Consider the following 18,585-nt stretch of genomic DNA (forward strand, 5'->3'; position numbering starts at 1 on the left):
CCTTCGGAAAGTTCCGGAACTCCGAAAATGCGCACATTATTTCTGCGGCTCCTTCCTTCTAAATTTGTCAGCTTAGCTTTCAATATTTTCTTCTCTTTAAGAACCATAAGCAGAGCATCTTTCGCTTCCATGTTCCAATCTTCCACTTCACTTATGCGCGTTTGTGCTTCGTTTAATGTCTCCCGTTGATCTTGCAGCTCTGTATTAGTGTCGTCAATTCTCTTGTTTATGTCCATCTTAAATGTTTCAAACTCCCTCTTGAAGTCAGCCTTAACTTCATCTTTGAGAGTCAAAAATCAATCTTTTATTTCTTTTCGTAGTTCCACAATTTGCATGGTTAGTCCAGGTATCCCCTCTCGTGGCTCCGAGGTGTTAGCCGTTAGCATGCTAGCTTCGGAAGCGATTGGATTTCTTCCATTTCCGCGTTTTCTTGAGTTTTGTTTCGGGTGTTTCGAGTCTTTCGCTTCTCACGTATGTCACCCCCACTTATCACACTCTTTGATGTATGTATTCAGGCTTCTTAGTTGTTTTGTGGGGTATAATTACTTCTCCTGGCAAGAGCTCTGATTTAAGCTGCCATTCCCTCGCTGTCCAACCGGAAGTCCCGATTTAATATCTTGTTAATGGATCACATGACCTCCGCTGTGTGTGCGCAATGAGGCAAGACCTGAGAGGCTATTTTTGGAGCGGCTCTCTTGCGCACACAATTCCACCTGCTCTGTGCGCTGGACTCTATAGAAAATAATTATTTTGTAGCGGATTAATCATTTTCTGTCAAACCTTGGATGCTGAAAACACCTCTAATCACTTCTGGAATTAATGGATCACATGAGCTCCGCTGTGTGTGCGCACTGAGGCAGTGACTCATCATCACGCTTCAAACGAGCATTTATTCAGAATGCCAGCTCACAAAAGAGTGATATTTCAGTCAATATTGGACGAACACAAAGTTAAAATTTGGGTGACTGCGTGAAAGTGGATGTGTGTTTAAAGCCATGGAAGATAATAACTCCAGTGGAGCAGCTAAGAGCAGGAGCTGTGCGGCAACACAGGTGGAGAGCGCGCAAAAGAGCGATTTTGAAGACATAACACAAAGTTAAAAGTTGTATCATGGTGACTTGTAAGCTGCGGAAGAAATAAAGAAATATATATATAAAATGATTCACAGGTGTATATAATAAAACGGCCACCTCATTCTATATGCAGAACAGCACCGCGCGCAAAAGAGTGCTTTTGCAGAAATAAACGGACGAACACAAAGTTAAAAGTGGATTCACGTTGTAAAAATGAATGTGTTTAAAGCCAGGGAAAAAATTAAGCCAGCAACCCATGGATGGAAAGGAAGCCACTTAGAAAGAGCACAGAGGCAGCTGTCCATGAAAGGACAACAGCAGCGTGCGCAAAAGAGTGATTTTGCAGAAATAAACAAACATAAAGTTTTGTGTGTTTAAAGCCGCAAAAGAAAAGCCAGAGAGCCACAGAGCCAGCGAGGAGCACAGAGGCGGCTCTCTAGGAACCTGTGGTTCGGGTCTAGCTGGTCTGGTGCATTACAGGTGGACAGCAGCCTGGCGCACAGCGGACAACTGCGGAACTGTGCTGGAGTGTCTATTTTTGGACTGCGTATATATATATATATATATATATATATAAAAAAAAAAGACATCTTTAAATGCTGCTGTGAATCTGTGAATTGAAAACCCACACTTTGAAGGGACCAGGTGTGGGAGGGCTGGAGGTTTGGACCAAACTCATGCCTAAATGTGCGCCAACATGGCGTTATCATGGCACTACGTGGCTTAGTGTGGCTGATGCGAGCCATTCGAGGCTGTAATGACAGGTCGGTCGTGGCTCACTAGAGGCTGCTACGTGGCACATGAGGGGTACAGAGAGGCACATAGTGGCACCTTCACAGTGGATACGTGATAGATCAAAACGTGGGTCATTCTTCGAATAATCACCCCACACCCATGCGTGGCTCCTTCTTCAGCCTTCATTATTCGGTGGGACCGAGGCTAAACACCCTCAAAAACAATGGCCACTCTGAAGGACTGATAAGGAAATAGTTAAGCAAAATAAGCTATTGATGTCGGCGGATCAAATAATTTCTTAACGATACCCGAAAAGAACTGGTTCTCGATACCCATCCCTAGTAATTTGGTCAAGTTATCTGAGCACTCTGACCACAAACCATTCGCATAATTTCATCAGAGATTGTATGCAGAGTCTATATTCATTTTTTTGCTTAAGTACAATCAACCTCATTCCCAACTTGATTCAAATACATCAGAGCTCTCAAGTTGAGATATGCTCAAGGAGTTATTTTCCGACAAATCTTGTCTTGCAGGTCATAGCGGTGAAATGTTGGAGAATGTCATGCATTAGCATGAGAGCGTGGCAACATGTTGAGTCTCACAATGAATGCATGAGACCTGACAAGATCGCTTTAAAGCGTGAGTCTCACTACAACCCCTGGCAAAAATTATGGAATCACCGGCCTCGGAGGATGTTCATTCAGTTGTTTAATTTTGTAGAAAAAAAGCAGATCACAGACATGACACAAAACTAAAGTCATTTCAAATGGCAACTTTCTGGCTTTAAGAAACACTATAAGAAATCAGGAAAAAAAAATTGTGGCAGTCAGTAACAGTTACTTTTTTAGACCAAGCAGAGGGAAAAAAATATGGAATCACTCAATTTTGAGGAAAAAATTATGGAATCATGAAAAACAAAAGAACGCTCCAACACATCACTAGTATTTTGTTGCACCACCTCTGGCTTTTATAACAGCTTGCAGTCTCTGAGGCATGGACTTAATGAGTGACAAACAGTACTCTTCATCAATCTGGCTCCAATTTTCTCTGATTGCTGTTGCCAGATCAGCTTTGCAGGTTGGAGCCTTGTCATGGACCATTTTCTTCAACTTCCACCAAAGATTTTCAATTGGATTAAGATCCGGACTATTTGCAGGCCATGACATTGACCCTATGTGTCTTTTTGCAAGGAATGTTTTCACAGTTTTTGCTCTATGGCAAGATGCATTATCATCTTGAGAAAGAGATTTTCATCATCCCCAAACATCCTTTCAATTGATGGGATAAGAAAAGTGTCCAAAATATCAACGTAAACTTGTGCATTTATTGATGATGTAATGACAGCCATCTCCCCAGTGCCTTTACCTGACATGCAGCCCCATATCATCAATGACTGTGGAAATTTACATGTTCTCTTCAGGCAGTCATCTTTATAAATCTCATTGAAACGGCACCAAACAAAAGCTCCAGCATCATCACCTTGCCCAATGCAGATTCGAGATTCATCACTGAATATGACTTTCATCCAGTCATCCACAGTCCACAATTGCTTTTCCTTAGCCCATCGTAACACTGTTTTTTTCTGTTTAGGTGTTAATGATGGCTTTCGTTTACCTTTTCTGTATGTAAATCCCATTTCCTTTAGGCGGTTTCTTACAGTTCAGTCATAGATGTTGACTCCAGTTTCCTCCCATTCGTTCCTCATTTGTTTTGTTGTGCATTTTCGATTTTTGAGACATATTGCTTTAAGTTTTCTGTCTTGACGCTTTGACGTCTTCCTTGGTCTACCAGTATGTTTGCCTTTAACAACCTTCCCATGTTGTTTGATAATCCTCTCCTTTGTTTCATTTGACACCTCTCGTGTTGGAGCCATGATTCATGTCAGTCCACCTGGTGCAACAGCTCTCCAAGGTGTGATCACTCCTTTTTAGATGCAGACTAATGAGCAGATCTGATTTGATGCAGGTGTTAGTTTTGGGAATGGAAATTTACAGGGTGATTCCATAATTTATTCCTCAGAATTGAGTGAGTCCATATTTTTTTTCCCTCTGCTTGGTCTAAAAAAAGTAACCGTTACTGACTGCCCCAATTTTTTTTCCTGATTTCTTATAGTGTTTCTTAAAGCCAGAAAGTTGCCATTTGAAATGACTTTAGTTTTGTGTCATGTCTGTGATCTGCTTTTTTTCTACAAAATTAAACAACTGAATGAACATCCTCCGAGGCCGGAGATTCCATAATTTTTGCCAGGGGTTGTAAGAATGAGTGAGACTTGAGAACTCTGAATACATATACCTCTATTACAGTCATAATTCATGTGTAACATAAATATCTACACTACAATGAAGGAAACTAGTACACAACATTACCAGACTTATCAGCAACAAAGAATAAAATTTACAAGGCAAAAGACAATCATTTCATGCGAAGAAAGAACCAAAGATGTAGCGTTCAACTCTGACTGCTTAACCTTCACTAATGGGCATGCAAAGTCGGAATTGGAGAAAGGTGCAGGCATGTGCACAATGGACGCTTGTTTCCTCATGACGTACATGTGTGCAGGTTTGAGGGAAAAGTGCTCCTGCAGTGAAACTTTGTTTGGAAATGGGTTAAAAATTACAAAAATACACCATTTCTGGCCCTAATCAGCATGTCCGATATATGTGTTATTGGTTGAGATCAACCAGTTGAGCAAAGACTTGTACAGAAATTATAAGTGATTTGAGACCTCAGATCCATCCAAGTGCAAAAAACCAACTTCACCACTGTTCAACACACTTTTGAATGGGAGACACTCACCAGATTCTGCATTATCCAGCTTTCTCCCTTGGCCCTTGTAGCTCAGCTCCCCTTCCTCAACTCCAGTCTTGGAGAGAGAGTCGGCCAATTGTGCAACAATATCTGTCGCCATGAGGACACCTGGTTGTGGGGATCACAATCATCATGTGAAAGAAAAACAGTGGACAGCAACAACTGTCTGTACCAGGAATTAAGATCAAAAGAGGTGTTCTTCACAGATTTGACCAATCTAATCCACAAAACCAGTAACAGTGTAATACTCTAAATCAGTTTTAAATGAGAAAAATTAGTGTACCTTTCTGCTAACATCAATGTTCTCACAGGATTTACCTATATTTGAGTACCAAAAATGTAAACATGATTGCAAATGCTGGGGCAACCAGCGACTAATGTCAAAACGTCTCCACAGAGAAGTCGGTGTGCCACCACAAACTCCATATTTTATCAATGCATATGGAAACTAATTTCCAAAACAGCCACAACTCATTAAAATGTTGTTTTGTTGAGTGCTGTCTGCTGCATTGAGCCAAGTCCCTGTGGTACTGCTACTAGGACTGAGCCTCGTGATGTAAACTGGCTGGGCAAAGTTACACTACTGTTAACTGGTCAGCAGTTGCTTGTCAACAACATTGGGGGATAGACATAGAAACTAGCTGAGAAAGGTGTTGAGCAGGTGCACAAAGTATTTTTAAGAATGTATAAACCTATAAGACATGGCTGAATCACAATCAAGTTGACTAACTTGCAAGTGTTGATATTATAGCCCAATCTACAATAAACTGTGTGTTCAAAAGTATGGAGTTTGTTGTCATTTCCATTGTTGCCAAAAGATGCCCTTAACCTCCAAATTTGATAGAGATTGGATGAAAACTTTTTGAGTGACAGTGAATTATGTGCTTCCAATTTGGTGAATTTTACCGTTATGCTGGTGCATGCAAAATATTAAATTCAACTGATACAGCATTACTTGATATTTCATTTTTGTAATTACTTTTTTCAGGTTCAGGAAGGCACAGCAACCAATCTGAACCATGATGACATATCTATATGAACATAGAACAATATTTAATTTCAGACTTTGTTTTTTCAGATAAACCTGTGGTGTTACAATTTTTCGTTTTGTAAGCACTTGTAAAGGTAAAGGCCTTGAAATAATAAAATATGTTCAAATAAACTGGTTAGTGTTCATTTATATTGAGGAGTTACAGTTGTATTAACAGTATGTTGAATATCATTGAATTTGGATTGTTTGTTTTCCCAAAAATTTGAGTTTTGTGACCACACTTTTTGTTCACCAAAATCCTGTAGTGTCCGTACATAGCCCTGGAGAATCCTCTACCCAAAGGATGTCAGTGGATCAAATGGTATGTAAGAGTAGTCTAGCTTAGTCTTTATTCATAACAGAAAAATTGTTTTTCAATTCTCATATGAAGTGAACATTTTGGCACTAAAGTTGGAAACAGTAGTGTCCGTACATAGTGTAGTGTCCATACATAGTATCATGTATTGTGCTAAAATCAGGATAGTAAACAGCAAACCATTGATATTTCAGCAAATAAATTTTAGTAATACAAAAATAAAAAATAAAGCATGATTTTGAATTAGATTTTTTGTGTAGTGTCCGTACATATATAACTTCAGTTCTGTTATATGGTAGCAGAGGTCGTATTAAACAATTCTGACAGAAGTTCTTTTGATATATGTATTACTATGTGTATTCCCACTTTGGGGATGGATGTTCAAGTTAAGCAATGAAGTTACTTTTTTCAGACATGATGTCGTGTTCTATTTTTGAGCATATAAAAAAATACATTTTGAGCCATTTCCATGTGAAATCATGAATAATTCCTTATATGCTGATTGCATTCCATAGCAAGAACTATGGTCACATGTATCTCTGACAATACAAACAAAGAACACTACAATCACAACCTAAAAACTGATAATATAATCACGTACAAGAGAGTTATTACAATAGCATGTAGTGTCCGTACAGAGCCAATTTCAGAATTTAACGTTTAGTTCAATGCGCTGTAATTTTGCAATGAAGACAGTTACTTCAAAAATATTTTCAGGCATTGAGCTCTGGATACCATAGATTGTTTTAGAAGTATTTTTATTTTCATCTAAGGAACTTAATTTTTCACCTCTTGTGCACCACAGTTGGTCAACTTGATTGTGATTCAGCCGACAGTGGAAAAAAAAAGAAAGAAAATCACAAGATCACTCGAGTAAAGCATGAAGTGGTTACAGCCATAACTCTAAATCTTGGGGCTATTCTGACGGCAGCTGCCGTATTTGATGTTCTGTGACTCAGTGTGTGTTGTTAGCTCCTCGTTACTATTGTTGTAAGTATCCCCGCCTGTCATTCGGGAGACAGGAGTTCGATTCTCTGATGGAAAACTTTTTGTTTGTTTTTTAACCTCCCTTCATATCAACCAATATTTCTTGTTGTTTCAGTAATTCTTTGGGTTCATGTAACTATTCAATTTCAATTTATTTTCATTTATATAGCGCCAAATCACAACAGAGTTGCCTCAAGGCGCTTCACATAGGTAAAGTCTAACCTTACCAACCCCCAGAGCAACAGTGATAGGGAAAAACTCCCACTGAGGAAGAAACCTCAAGCAGACCAGACTCAAAGGGGTAACTCTGTAAGATTTGGGTTATTAGGGCTATTAAGGTTAAAAAGTGTGAGGGTTACAATGTCATATCACCACCGTAATAACAACATACCAACTCATAGTTAAGGTTACCATAATGCTATCCACAGCCAATAAAGATTGCTTGAATTAACGCCAATTTCTGAATTAACAAATTCCTAAATTAACTGCAGACTACAATCTTTATGTATTATTCTCTCATTGTTAAGTTATATGCTGTGTGATGATGACAGAAAGGAAAAAAAAAAAATCAAATTTCAAAGTCTGTTATGATGAGCCATTTTTTGTTTTTTTGTTTATTTATCGCCAACTATTTTTGAAGACTCGATCTATTTTCATGAGTACAATTGGATTGATTCTCTTGGCGAATGACAAAAGAGAGACAAAGGTGTGCACTTACTAAATCTGTTTGTAAAGTCACCTTTAGGGTAAAACCTCCATGGAAATAAGGCGCTAAGCGTTGGCTTTATGTCATGACGATAAAAATCATCCTTCCAAATCTAAATCAGACGATGCTTCTTTCTGTGAAACTGGAATAGTTCCTAATGATTACTTTTGGTTCACCAACTATTGTACAGGTAATTTAATATAATTGCTGACAGGATGTTAGCTAGTGCTAGCGCACAGCGTGGCAGCTGTTAGCTCGCCCTTGCTAGTAGGCTCACTGGTGACCGTAAACTACCTGCAGTAACTCTACGGGTTATGTTATTACAGCGAATAAACGCCTATTTGTCGAATCTGAAAGATAACAGTAAAATCACAGTTACCAGAACACTGTCGTGCTGATTTAACCCAGACAAGACACACTCCCGCTCGCTCCTGACGTTCAAACACAAACCGAGCGACAGCACACACCAACCGGCACGCAGTCATCACGCCGAGGAGACAAGGGATTTGTAGTCCTATTGGACTACAAAACCGTGTTCAAGTACATTTTCTAATCTACACACATGCTTTATTATTTATTTATTTATTTTACAAATTGTGCGTGAAATAAATAAAACAAAATAAATCCTCCCAGTGACAACTACATAGCAAACAATGGACATTTTAGTTTATTACTTCTTTTATTTTTTCCATGTTGCATTTCATGGTCAGAAGAACATGAAAGCCACAAATATTCACAATTTAATTAAATTATTTTAGCCTTGTAAACCAGACTCATTCACTCAAACTAAGAATTAGTTTGGCTTTGCCAGGCCAAAATGAACTTAAGTTGTTGCACAAATAATAATAATTTATTGTTATTATTATTATTATTATTATTATTATTATTATTATTATTATTTTCATGTTTTGGGAAGGCAATATTCTATTTTCTGGTTTACTGCGGTCCAGCATTAGGGGTCTCCAATTGGTTCAAAATGCTGCTGCCAGACTGTTGACAGGAAGTAGAAAATTTGACCACATTACACCCATTTGGCGTTTCTTTACTGGCTTCCTGTCTCTGTGAGATCAGATTTTAAGGTTCTGCTATTAACTTACAAACTTATTCATGAACTAGCACCTCCCTACTTAGCTGACCTAGTCAAGCCCTACGTACCGCCCCAGGCTCTGCATTCTCAGGGCGCAGGGCTACTTTGTGTCCCTCGGGTGAATAAAAAGTCTGTGGGTCACAGAGCCTTCTCTTATCGCACACCTGCTTTGTGGAATGATCTCTCTGCGTCAATAAAACAGTCAGATTCTGTAGAGACTTTCAAGTCAGACTTAAGATGCATTTATTCTCCCTTTTGTATGGCTAGCATACTGGCATAGCATGGTACTATGCTTCCTACCATTTTACATTCATTTCTATTAGCAAACAGAGTGGGTCTCAGCCTCAACTTTGCTCTAGGGGTTGGTAATGTTAAACCTTACTTGTTACTTGTGTGAAGCGCTTTGAGGCAACTTTGTTGTGATTTGATGCTACATAAACTAAATAAATTGAAATTGAAATTCATGTTTTTGGGATCTCAGTTTGCACACGTGTGTGTGTGTGTGTGTGTGTGTGTGTGTGTGTGTGTGTGTGTGTGTGTGTGTGTGTGTGTGTGTGTGTGTGTGTGTGTGTGTGTAAAAATTTAAGAAATTGTTATCTTATGAAGGACACCAGCTCTTGTTTCTTTTTTGTTTTTAACGTATTTTTTTATTTAAACATTTTCCTTCATTTTACTCTGAAATTTTACTTAATCTTGCAATATTGTGCATTTTCTTAGCTATTTGCTTTGATGATATGATGTAATAAAATGTTTATATTATTCGTGCATATTCTGTTTCAGCTATATACTGTCTATGGTTCCAAATAAGGTTTTCACAGGAGGTCGACAAGGTTTGAGCTACATTGTTGATTTGCACTGTACGGCACGAGGGCGGGGAGCACGTGCGCCACCTTATCTCGCACACCCACTGCAGAGGACTTTGGGACTTGTAGGCTTTAATCACATTTTAGTCAATACAGCCTATGGTGGATACCAACTGTCTTTTAGCCACGTATTTATGCAAATGTTTTGACGAATCTATCAAACAGTATAGTATATCCCTGTATAGTAGAAATTAGTTTTTACATGTCACACAGCAACAGATAAAGTAACCCCACCTTCTTTTGGACCCTGCGGCCTTGACGACAACGATAATGATAATTCCGGGTTTAATTTGCCCTACATTTGTGCTTCCAGGTAATTGTTCATGCAAAACTGAGACACCGAAAGCATGGACTGCAGGTGAATTATAAGATTTATATTCTTGTCATAGTAACCTTGATGGTGTTGTAGAGCATGAATAACCACTAACATTTGTTATTGTTTAAAAATATAAATATATAATAATGTTTTATGTATCATTCCATCTTTGAGCTTATTCTTTTGCTGATGACTGTTCCCAATGTAACTTGTCCTGTTCCTCAAATGAACCTTACACTGGCAAAGATACATGGGTAAAGGGTCATGTACTAATGATTGCTTTATGTTTATGACTTAAATGAAAGCCTCTTTTATAGTTTTTAGTGTTATCAATTATTACAACCTGACTGTCATGACATCATTCCATGTTGATGTTTCTTTGCAACATGCCTTGGGAAGCTGAAGGAAAACCAAATGCAGTCTACAAAAAAACCTGTGAAATAGGAGAAAATTTTCAAAATAATAACAAAACTACCACTTCACCACTTAGGAAGCACTGTCATTTTATACACAGTTTAGGTTAGATTAGACTAGATGAAATAGAACTTCATCAACCCCTTGGAAAGACTCCCTCAAGGAAGTTGAGGTTCCAGCAGCATTGTATAGCAGCACACAGGGTAAAAAGCACACAGAGCATCAAAAGTGAAAGTAAAAAAGAAAAACAGTTTGCAAACATAAATATAAATACCATATATACTGATCAGTATGGGTTTACTGGCTACTACTGCTCCTCTCCTTCCCATCCTCTGTCTTCCTGTTACTCCTCCTCCCCCTGAGTGAGGAGTTGTTCAGTCTGATGGCCTGAGGGACAAAGAAGTTTTTCAGTCTGTTGATCCTGCACTTTGGGAAGGAGCAGTCTGTGGCTGAAGAAGCATCTCTGGTTCCTGATGACGGTGTGCAGAGGGTGACTGGCATCATCCATAATGTCCATCAGTTTGTCCAGTGGTCTCTTTTCTGCCACCGTTAACAGAGAGTCCAGCTTCATGCCAACCATATATTGTGTTTTTGTATTTATATTTATATTTGGAAACTGTTTTTTTTTTTCCCCCACTGTTGATACTCTGTGTGCTTCTTACCCTGTGTGCTGCTATACAATGCTGCTGGAATCTCAATTTCCCTGAGGGCATCTTCCCAAGGGATCAGTAAAGTTCTATCTAATCTAATCTAAGTGTCCTTTATGATGTTATGGACTTTTCAGGGACAGCTGGAGCTATGGATTTCTTCAAATTTGGGAAGAGGGCAGCCAAAGGGGTTTTGGGCCATGTTGCTGACCCTCTGGAGCATTTTCCTCTGAGCTACTGTACAGCTGGTGTACTACACACAAATACTGTAGGACATTATGGTCTCAATAGAGCACAGATTAAAGGACACCTCTGTGTGATGTTATTTTTCTGACACACCCGCAGGATGTTTAGTCTCTACTGGGCCTTTTTCAGCAGCTCAGGAGTGTTGACTCTTTTCTTCCACATTCCCGAAGATTGATTTGAACTTCAGCAAGTCGTTTTCACCCCATCTAGATGACTAAATGCATTGAATTGCTGAGTGTATAAGGATTATGGAATACAAATAATGCTTTTACAGCCACAAAACTTCCAAGTTAGTGAGTATGTATTGGACTTCAAGACATCATTAGTCATTAAACAGTATGGTGCTGTATGGTAAGTCTCTCTGGTGTAAGCAGTTCTCAAAAACTGAATGACTGTACAAGAAGTAGACTATCACTGTAAACCGAATGTTCAAATTAATTAATAAGATTAAGTAGCTTAAACTCAAAGTTTTAAGAAAACCTTCTACTTACTTAACCCATTTATGCCCAGATTTTTTTGGAGTTGTGGAAAACGTTGCATTTAGTACCTTTGAGATATTTTATTGTCAGTAGAAAATGACAGTGATACACTTCAGCAACAATTGTTGCCAGTGGGGCAAAATGGGTTAAATATTTCAAGTTTGTGTAACACTGTCTTCCTTTTTGAGTACATTAAACTCAGAATTTTTTGATTAACTTGAAGTAATTGTATATTAAGTAAGCAAAACATCTAAGCATAACTTAAGCACAACTTAAAAGAATTGAGTTATATATGTAAATATTTGAGTTGACTTAATGAACCCATTGGTAGGGGTGGTGGCCAAGTGGTTAGTGGGCTTAGCTTTGGTGCAGAAGAGTCCCAGTTCAAACCCCACCCCTGCCACATTTCTTTATCTAGTGTCAGGAAGGGCAACTTGTGCCAGGTCTATGTGCAGATCCACCTTGGATCTCCTGTGGAAAAACAAGGGAGCAGCTGAAGGGACTTACTTTTACTTAATAAACACTTTAATTTAATTGTAGTCATGAGGTACAAGTAGCATATATAGTTCTGGGAAGAATTGACTTGGTTGAGTGGCATAGAGAAGGATTTTTCTTTTTTAAAAAGGTGAAATTTCAACCGTAGCTTGCCAGAAGGCACATGGGAGAACAGGCCAAACTTTTCAGCTCTGGGAACAGTTGACTTGTGCCTCAATATTTTTGAGTTCTGCTAACTTGTTCGGGTTTACAGTGTAGTGAGGGAAGCCACCAAGCCACCCAAACAATTATGAAGGAGTTATGAGCTTTTGTGGCTGTGAAAGTATAAACTGTGCATAATGCAACTTTTTTTGTGTGTTGCATCAGCTGTAGAGCTTCATGGTTGAGTGGCACAGAGAAGGATTTTTCTTTTTTAAAAAGGGGAAATTTCAGCTGTAGATTGCCAGAAGGCACATGGGAGAACAGGTCAAAATTTGGTCTGGTTTAAACTATGAAAAATCCTCTTTTGTGCCACGCCACCATGATACTGTAACTGGTTAACTGCCTGGGTGGTTTCCAACCAGGAACAAGGGCAGTGCCGTAGTGTGGTGGGTTTGACGCTTTAGATTTGTTCCCAAATCTAAACTAACCTGACACATTTGGTGTTTTGTCATTACCCAAAATGCAATGTGGAGTGACAAACTTTTGGGAAGAGTTTACATTTCTCTCAACATGGACTCACGTTTTCAGTGCTAATATTACAAGACTGTTCAGGAATATGGCTTTCCGAAGATCACCACACCTTAGGGGACTGTCAGAAAGGCACATTGCATCTGTCAATAACTTGTTTGCAGCACTTGTGCTTGAATACCCAAGGAAAGAACACAAAGAAAGAGTAAAGAGAGTGGTGCTAAACTGGAATACCAATACATTGCATTACTAGGACGCTGACCCGTGGGGAACCATGGGTTCTAGATTAAGTTATTTGTACTATATGCGGAGGACAGCTGACTTTTGGGGAAAATCTGTTTACAGTTATGCTACATTTTTTAAAGGATTGACATAGAAAAATGTCTTGGCTTTTATGAAAGCCTTTATTACCTCCACCAAGGAGGTTATGTTTTCGGTCGCGTTTGTTTGTGTGTCTGTCTGTCTGTTTGTCAGCAGGATAACTCAAAATGTTTTGAATGGATTCTGATGAAGTTTTGTGGAGTGGTTGGAAATGACAATCGGAACAAGTGATTAAATTTTAGTGGTGATCCGGATCACGATCTGGATCCAGGAATTTTTTAAAGGATTCTTCACCATTGCGGGATAGGGGGAATTTTGACATTCTAGTTTCTAACTCCACAAAAACAAGGCAGAAAGGCTTGAAAAAATTAGGGTGTAACATAGTCAAATGTTGTATCAAACAACAAAGTTTGTGTTGTGAAAGTGTCGTGACACGGACCCACAACAGGGGGCGTTAATGAACGGACAATGGATAAGCCAAAAGTAACAATTTAATGTTGTGAATTGTACAACGACGTACAGACAATAACAATATGGTGACTGTCAATCATACACCAGGTGACGTGTGGGCAGGCTCGACGATAGAAGACGCCTGGCGAGAGAAGAACCGGATCCCACGCAGCTTCCACTGCCAACGGAGCTGAAGAACACCGGAGCCGCCAAGCCCTGCGCCCCAGGTGGCCGCTGTCTTCAGCAGTCAGACCCGGTACTGCTGGCAGAGAACAGAGACAGTCCTGATGAGTGTGAGTTCGCACACTCAGTAATCCCACAGTCTGTATTCAGTAAGGAGGGAGCACCTCCACCTCCAATCACACACTCGTGCAGCTCCTGTCTAACCACTTATCTGGTTGGGGTGTGAAGCGAAGCCGTCGCTGATCACACCAAACGCCAATCCCACAGATAAGGACACACCACAGGAAAACGGCTGCAAAGAAGTTCAGATTATTACTCAATGTTTTGAGTCAGCAGAGAAAATTACCTGGATGGTAGCTGATTTCTCAGCGAGGAGGTGGAGTCGCAGTCCGGCCTTTATGGAGATGGTGATGAGTTGGCTGAGTGACAGCTGGTGCTGATGAAGAGTGACAGCAGTCACTCCCAGTGGCTCCGGCGCCCTCTCGTGCTTGAAGCCCGCACTCCAAACAGGGCGCCATCTGGTGGTGGTGGGCCAGCAGTACCTCCTCTTCAGCGGCCCACACAACAGTTTGGTGATGATCGGATTCGGATTCCGGATCTGGTGATTCAGAATATGCAAAAATATAGGGAAAATGGAACATGTGTCAGTGTGAGGTGACAAATGAAGCTAGAGATGCACAACTAACACCAAACTGTACCTGAATCTGTACTGATTCAGTAAGGTGTCATCAGATTTGATGTAGCTTCAAATGAATGGAGCTAGATCCAGAAGAAAACCGCCATTACTGAAAAATCATTTTTATACAATAACTTTTGAACTAATAAAGACATAAAAGTGATTCCAAGTTCTAGTGGTATGTTTTCATGGTCAAGGATGTCAAATATAAAGGAAAGAAAAGTGTATGTATCATAGTTTTGGTTGTAACACTGAATTGTTGAATAGATCACTGTGCCAAGGAGGGAATCTCTTTAGGGTCAGTGACCCTATGGCCTTGTTTAGAGAAGTGTTTCATAAATGTTAAAAAATTCATATATTTGCAGTTTAGTTGAATAATAAAATTAAATTTTGTCTCTTATTTGTTTTTGTCTATAAGCACGTGCAATATCAATATCAGTGCTCAGATGACAGTAGCTTCTGGGAAAGGTGCAAGTTGCAATAAACTGTGATGCCAAGCGCTAAGGATACATGCTATCCAGTCACAGCAGATAAAACTTTTTTTTACTACTGAGCAAACATCATTGTTAGACTTCTTTAGGTTCAATGATTCCACGGCGTGTAGATGTTATGGCGTCAGTGACCCCATGGCCTTGGCGGAGGTTTGCACTCTCTGAGTGCTTCTAGTTGAAGGTTTAATCAGTTATGTTTAATTTTCTAAAATGAATTTTGCCATCAATAAGCTTTTCTGAAGCTGCTTAACCAATACAATATTCCATGTAAAGAAATTACAAATAACTGAAGTTTTGTATTTGCACTGTGACAGTGTTCACATTAGATCGAATTACTTCTATTCCCCCCTTTGGCCTGTGTGAGACCCTGCCAAGACATAATTCTGCTGTTTTGTCCGGAGTGTGAACATGGTAATTCTGGGTTTGGGGTCACATATTTGCAGAAAATGTCCAGATTTGAATGTGCTGTCTGGGATGTTAGAGGATAGACAAACTGATGATTTCTGTCAGGTGCACAGTAATCTCACAGGCTTTTATTTTGAAATATAGGCTCTTATTGTGTAAGTGCGACATGAACAGACTTGAATTCAAAACAATAAAATACTGATTTCTCAAAAAATATTAGTCCGATCACGTTGCTGTTTTCACTACTTGAATCCTCATTAAAAATACATAAGTCTGCCAAAGGACGAAAGTTGGCTCTTTCTGGATATCAATTGATGCTCCAGATACACAAACACACAGACGCCACTTCCCTTTTACTGGACGAGTAATGACAAAACACTGAATTGACAAAACTGAGTAGAGCACACAGAGGCTTATTTACTAACATTTCATTATGACTTGGTTTGGAAAACAAAAATGTGAAATTATCTTTTGAAGCTCCTCTGACGAATCATATACCCTGTCAGACTAAACTCGGGGCTGCAGTAACCACTGTCTTTTTATCCACGCGCTGAATCTGCACGGAAATCGAAACTGAATCGTTCTGAAATTAAGAGGAAGACTCAGCATTTTTCGTATCCCTCATTGTTTATATAAATCAGCTGCTGTAAGTTTTTCATTTCAGACCCTTCGTCTTTTTTTTCTGGACTATCCTGCGCATTTAAACTTTTAATGAACTTCCTCACTTCATCAGGTAGGTGTGCGAGCACCGAGTCGGGCCGTTTTCGCCATGAAAGGCAAAATAAATAAATAAATAAATAAATAAACAAACCAAAAAAAAAACAAAAAACAACCCACACACACGAGGGTCAGTCAGCATATTCATCAGCGTCACAGAGACTTTGCCACAAAGAAATGTTTACTGTCTTTTTGTCTGGGAGGAAGTGGCCGTACAGGCCGCGTCATCTTTGTTACTAATAATCCACATGTGGTGCTTTTTGTCTTCCCTACAGTTACCCAAAATGGATTCTACCAGGCAAAAACGCAAGGAAGAGATAAGCAAAGCTCTGACATTCATACAGTGAGAAGATTTATCTTCCTGTTTTTTGATAAAGTTCAAGTCACACAGCCTGAAACTGAATCTGGCTTTTACATTTTCTGATTAGGTTCGTGTTTGTTCCCGGAACCTGCAACATGAAGCAGATGAGGGTCAATCACGTCCCGCTGTGTCCCGGACTGAGATCCTCGTACCAGATTTGTATATTCACCTTCTGCGCATGCGCGAAAACGGGGAGGTTGTTCTGTACTGAGTTTACCCTTTATGTACTTGGTTTCAGTGCGGAAGGTTCCTGGTTCGAATCCCGATTCGAGTTGTGTCAGGAAGGGCATCCGGCGTAAAATTTGTGCCAATTCAACATGCAGATCCACCTTGGATTTGCTGTGGCGACCCTGAGTACAAAACAAGGGAGCAGCCGAGGGACTTACTTTACTGAGTTTACCCTTTCTGTGTGGCACCAAAATCAGGTTTAATGTGAATAAATTCTGATCTTATCTCCGTGAGAAACGGCATGTTTTTTTTTTCTATTGAGTTTACCTATTTTTTTGTGAGCAGATGAAAATCAGGTTTACGGAGGGGGGGGGGTAGTTTTCTCCAAACCAGCTCAGTCCTTTCCACACACAAAAAGGGAATACTCAGTATAGAACAAACTTCCTGTTTTTTGCACAAGCGCAGATAGCAAATATACAAAACTGGTACGGGGAGGGGGGGGCATACCTGGATTGGACACCAGCCCATTGCAGGTTGCTTAACCAGTCAAGGATGGTACCCACTTATGGGTGGAGATGGACTTTACCCCAACACCTTCTTGTGGCCATTTTTGGCCGATGAAAACATTGGCGAACTCTCTACAAATACTTGTAATTTGGTCACTTTTCAAAGGGGTCAGACTTATCTATAAAGTCAATTTAATGTACGATAGTTCATTTCAGGTCACTTTGGTCTATAAATCTCATCGTTCCGGTGTCAGGGCCTTAGCCCCCCCCCTTCTGATCACTCCCCTGCCTTCACTGCGCATGCATCATTTTGGAACGTCAGCAGAGATTCGCCAATTATCGCCTCGTTTCTGCTTCAAACTGCACTCCAGTCATCATCTATCTCAGCGACAGATATCTGAAGCTTTTGTATGACAATCATTCCCACATAAATTCAGCAATAATTCATAATAAAAGATGGGGGACCGATCAGAGCGTGACACCAGCATGTTTGAGACTGACTCTGTACCATTAATAATGTTGTTACTAACCATAAGATGACAAAGTAAAACTGCTTAAATCATTATAAAGTCAGTTTTAAGCAGAAACGAGGCGATAATCTGTTAATCGCTGCTAACGCTTTGACATCACGCATGTGCAGTGAAGGCAGGGGCACAGATCAGACTGTAACAACGGGTTTGCGCATGTGCAGAGTAGTGTAGAGTATTGCTGAAACTAGGAGAGTTCTGAGCCCCTCACACCAGGCAGTGATAGCTATCAGCTGGCTGTTAGAGACAAAACCAAACCAGCTGATTTCAACAGACAAGCAATGCAGCCTGAGCGTGTTTTCATCAGGCATGCATGGAAGTATGAATTCTTGCTTTCGGCCTCACCACTTCGCCGGAAGTGATGTGTACCTGCGTTCTCCCATAGCTGGGTGGACTGAGACAATGTAGCTGAAGAGTCTTATGCAAGAGCACAGACGGATAGCCTGAAGCAACCTGCTCTTATTATGAAATTAGTTTAAATGCCTGCTAAGAAAAGAGTATCTCTTTCATAGCGGATTTAAGCAATATTTTGCTGTTGTTGGAATGTTATCTCTGGGTGCATCCAGTGTAAAGTACCGTTGATATGGCTTGTGTTCTCTAAATATTAATGTGAAGTAATTGCACAATTTATTCGCCCCTGGAGTAAAATGGCTTTAAATCTGTTTGTAATGCTTCAGATAACTGGTTAGGCTGAGTCAACTGTCTTATCTGATTAAGTGATCTTATAAAATCAGCATCAATGCTGTAGTGTTGATTCATGTTTCTGTCTTTTATGTTTTAGGTCTTCTCTTGCTTATCCAGAGCCTGAGGGCTACCAGGTACCAATTGTTCTACATCAAATTTGGTTTGTTGCACTATATTCTGTTGATCATGTACAATACTACAACCCCTGGCAATAATTATGGA

The 18,585-nt window shown here is 39.8% G+C and overlaps 2 protein-coding genes across 3 annotated transcripts in view; one reads left to right on the forward strand and one right to left on the reverse strand.

The window, feature by feature from the left end:
* The window catches only part of rangap1a (RAN GTPase activating protein 1a), a 37,462-nt gene extending 29,317 nt beyond the window's left edge, over window positions 1-8,145 (reverse strand). For both annotated transcript variants that reach the window (XM_034189407.1, XM_034189408.1), the window contains exons 1-2: window positions 8,038-8,145; window positions 4,608-4,727 (exon numbers count right to left, since the gene is read on the reverse strand). In XM_034189407.1, coding sequence (XP_034045298.1) covers window positions 4,608-4,727; window positions 8,038-8,143 — 226 coding nt within the window. In that variant the 5' untranslated portion in view covers window positions 8,144-8,145. The remainder of the gene's footprint in view (window positions 1-4,607; window positions 4,728-8,037) is intronic.
* Window positions 8,146-9,867: 1,722 nt separating this feature from the next.
* LOC117528581 (zinc finger CCCH domain-containing protein 7B-like) overlaps window positions 9,868-18,585 on the forward strand; it is a 58,361-nt gene continuing 49,643 nt past the window's right edge. The window contains exons 1-4 of the mRNA XM_034191209.1: window positions 9,868-9,966; window positions 16,065-16,133; window positions 16,393-16,460; window positions 18,461-18,497. Coding sequence (XP_034047100.1) covers window positions 16,402-16,460; window positions 18,461-18,497 — 96 coding nt within the window. The 5' untranslated portion in view covers window positions 9,868-9,966; window positions 16,065-16,133; window positions 16,393-16,401. The remainder of the gene's footprint in view (window positions 9,967-16,064; window positions 16,134-16,392; window positions 16,461-18,460; window positions 18,498-18,585) is intronic.

The sequence above is a fragment of the Thalassophryne amazonica genome, chromosome 16 (genome assembly GCF_902500255.1).
Source record: "Thalassophryne amazonica chromosome 16, fThaAma1.1, whole genome shotgun sequence".
Lineage (NCBI taxonomy): Eukaryota > Metazoa > Chordata > Actinopteri > Batrachoidiformes > Batrachoididae > Thalassophryne > Thalassophryne amazonica.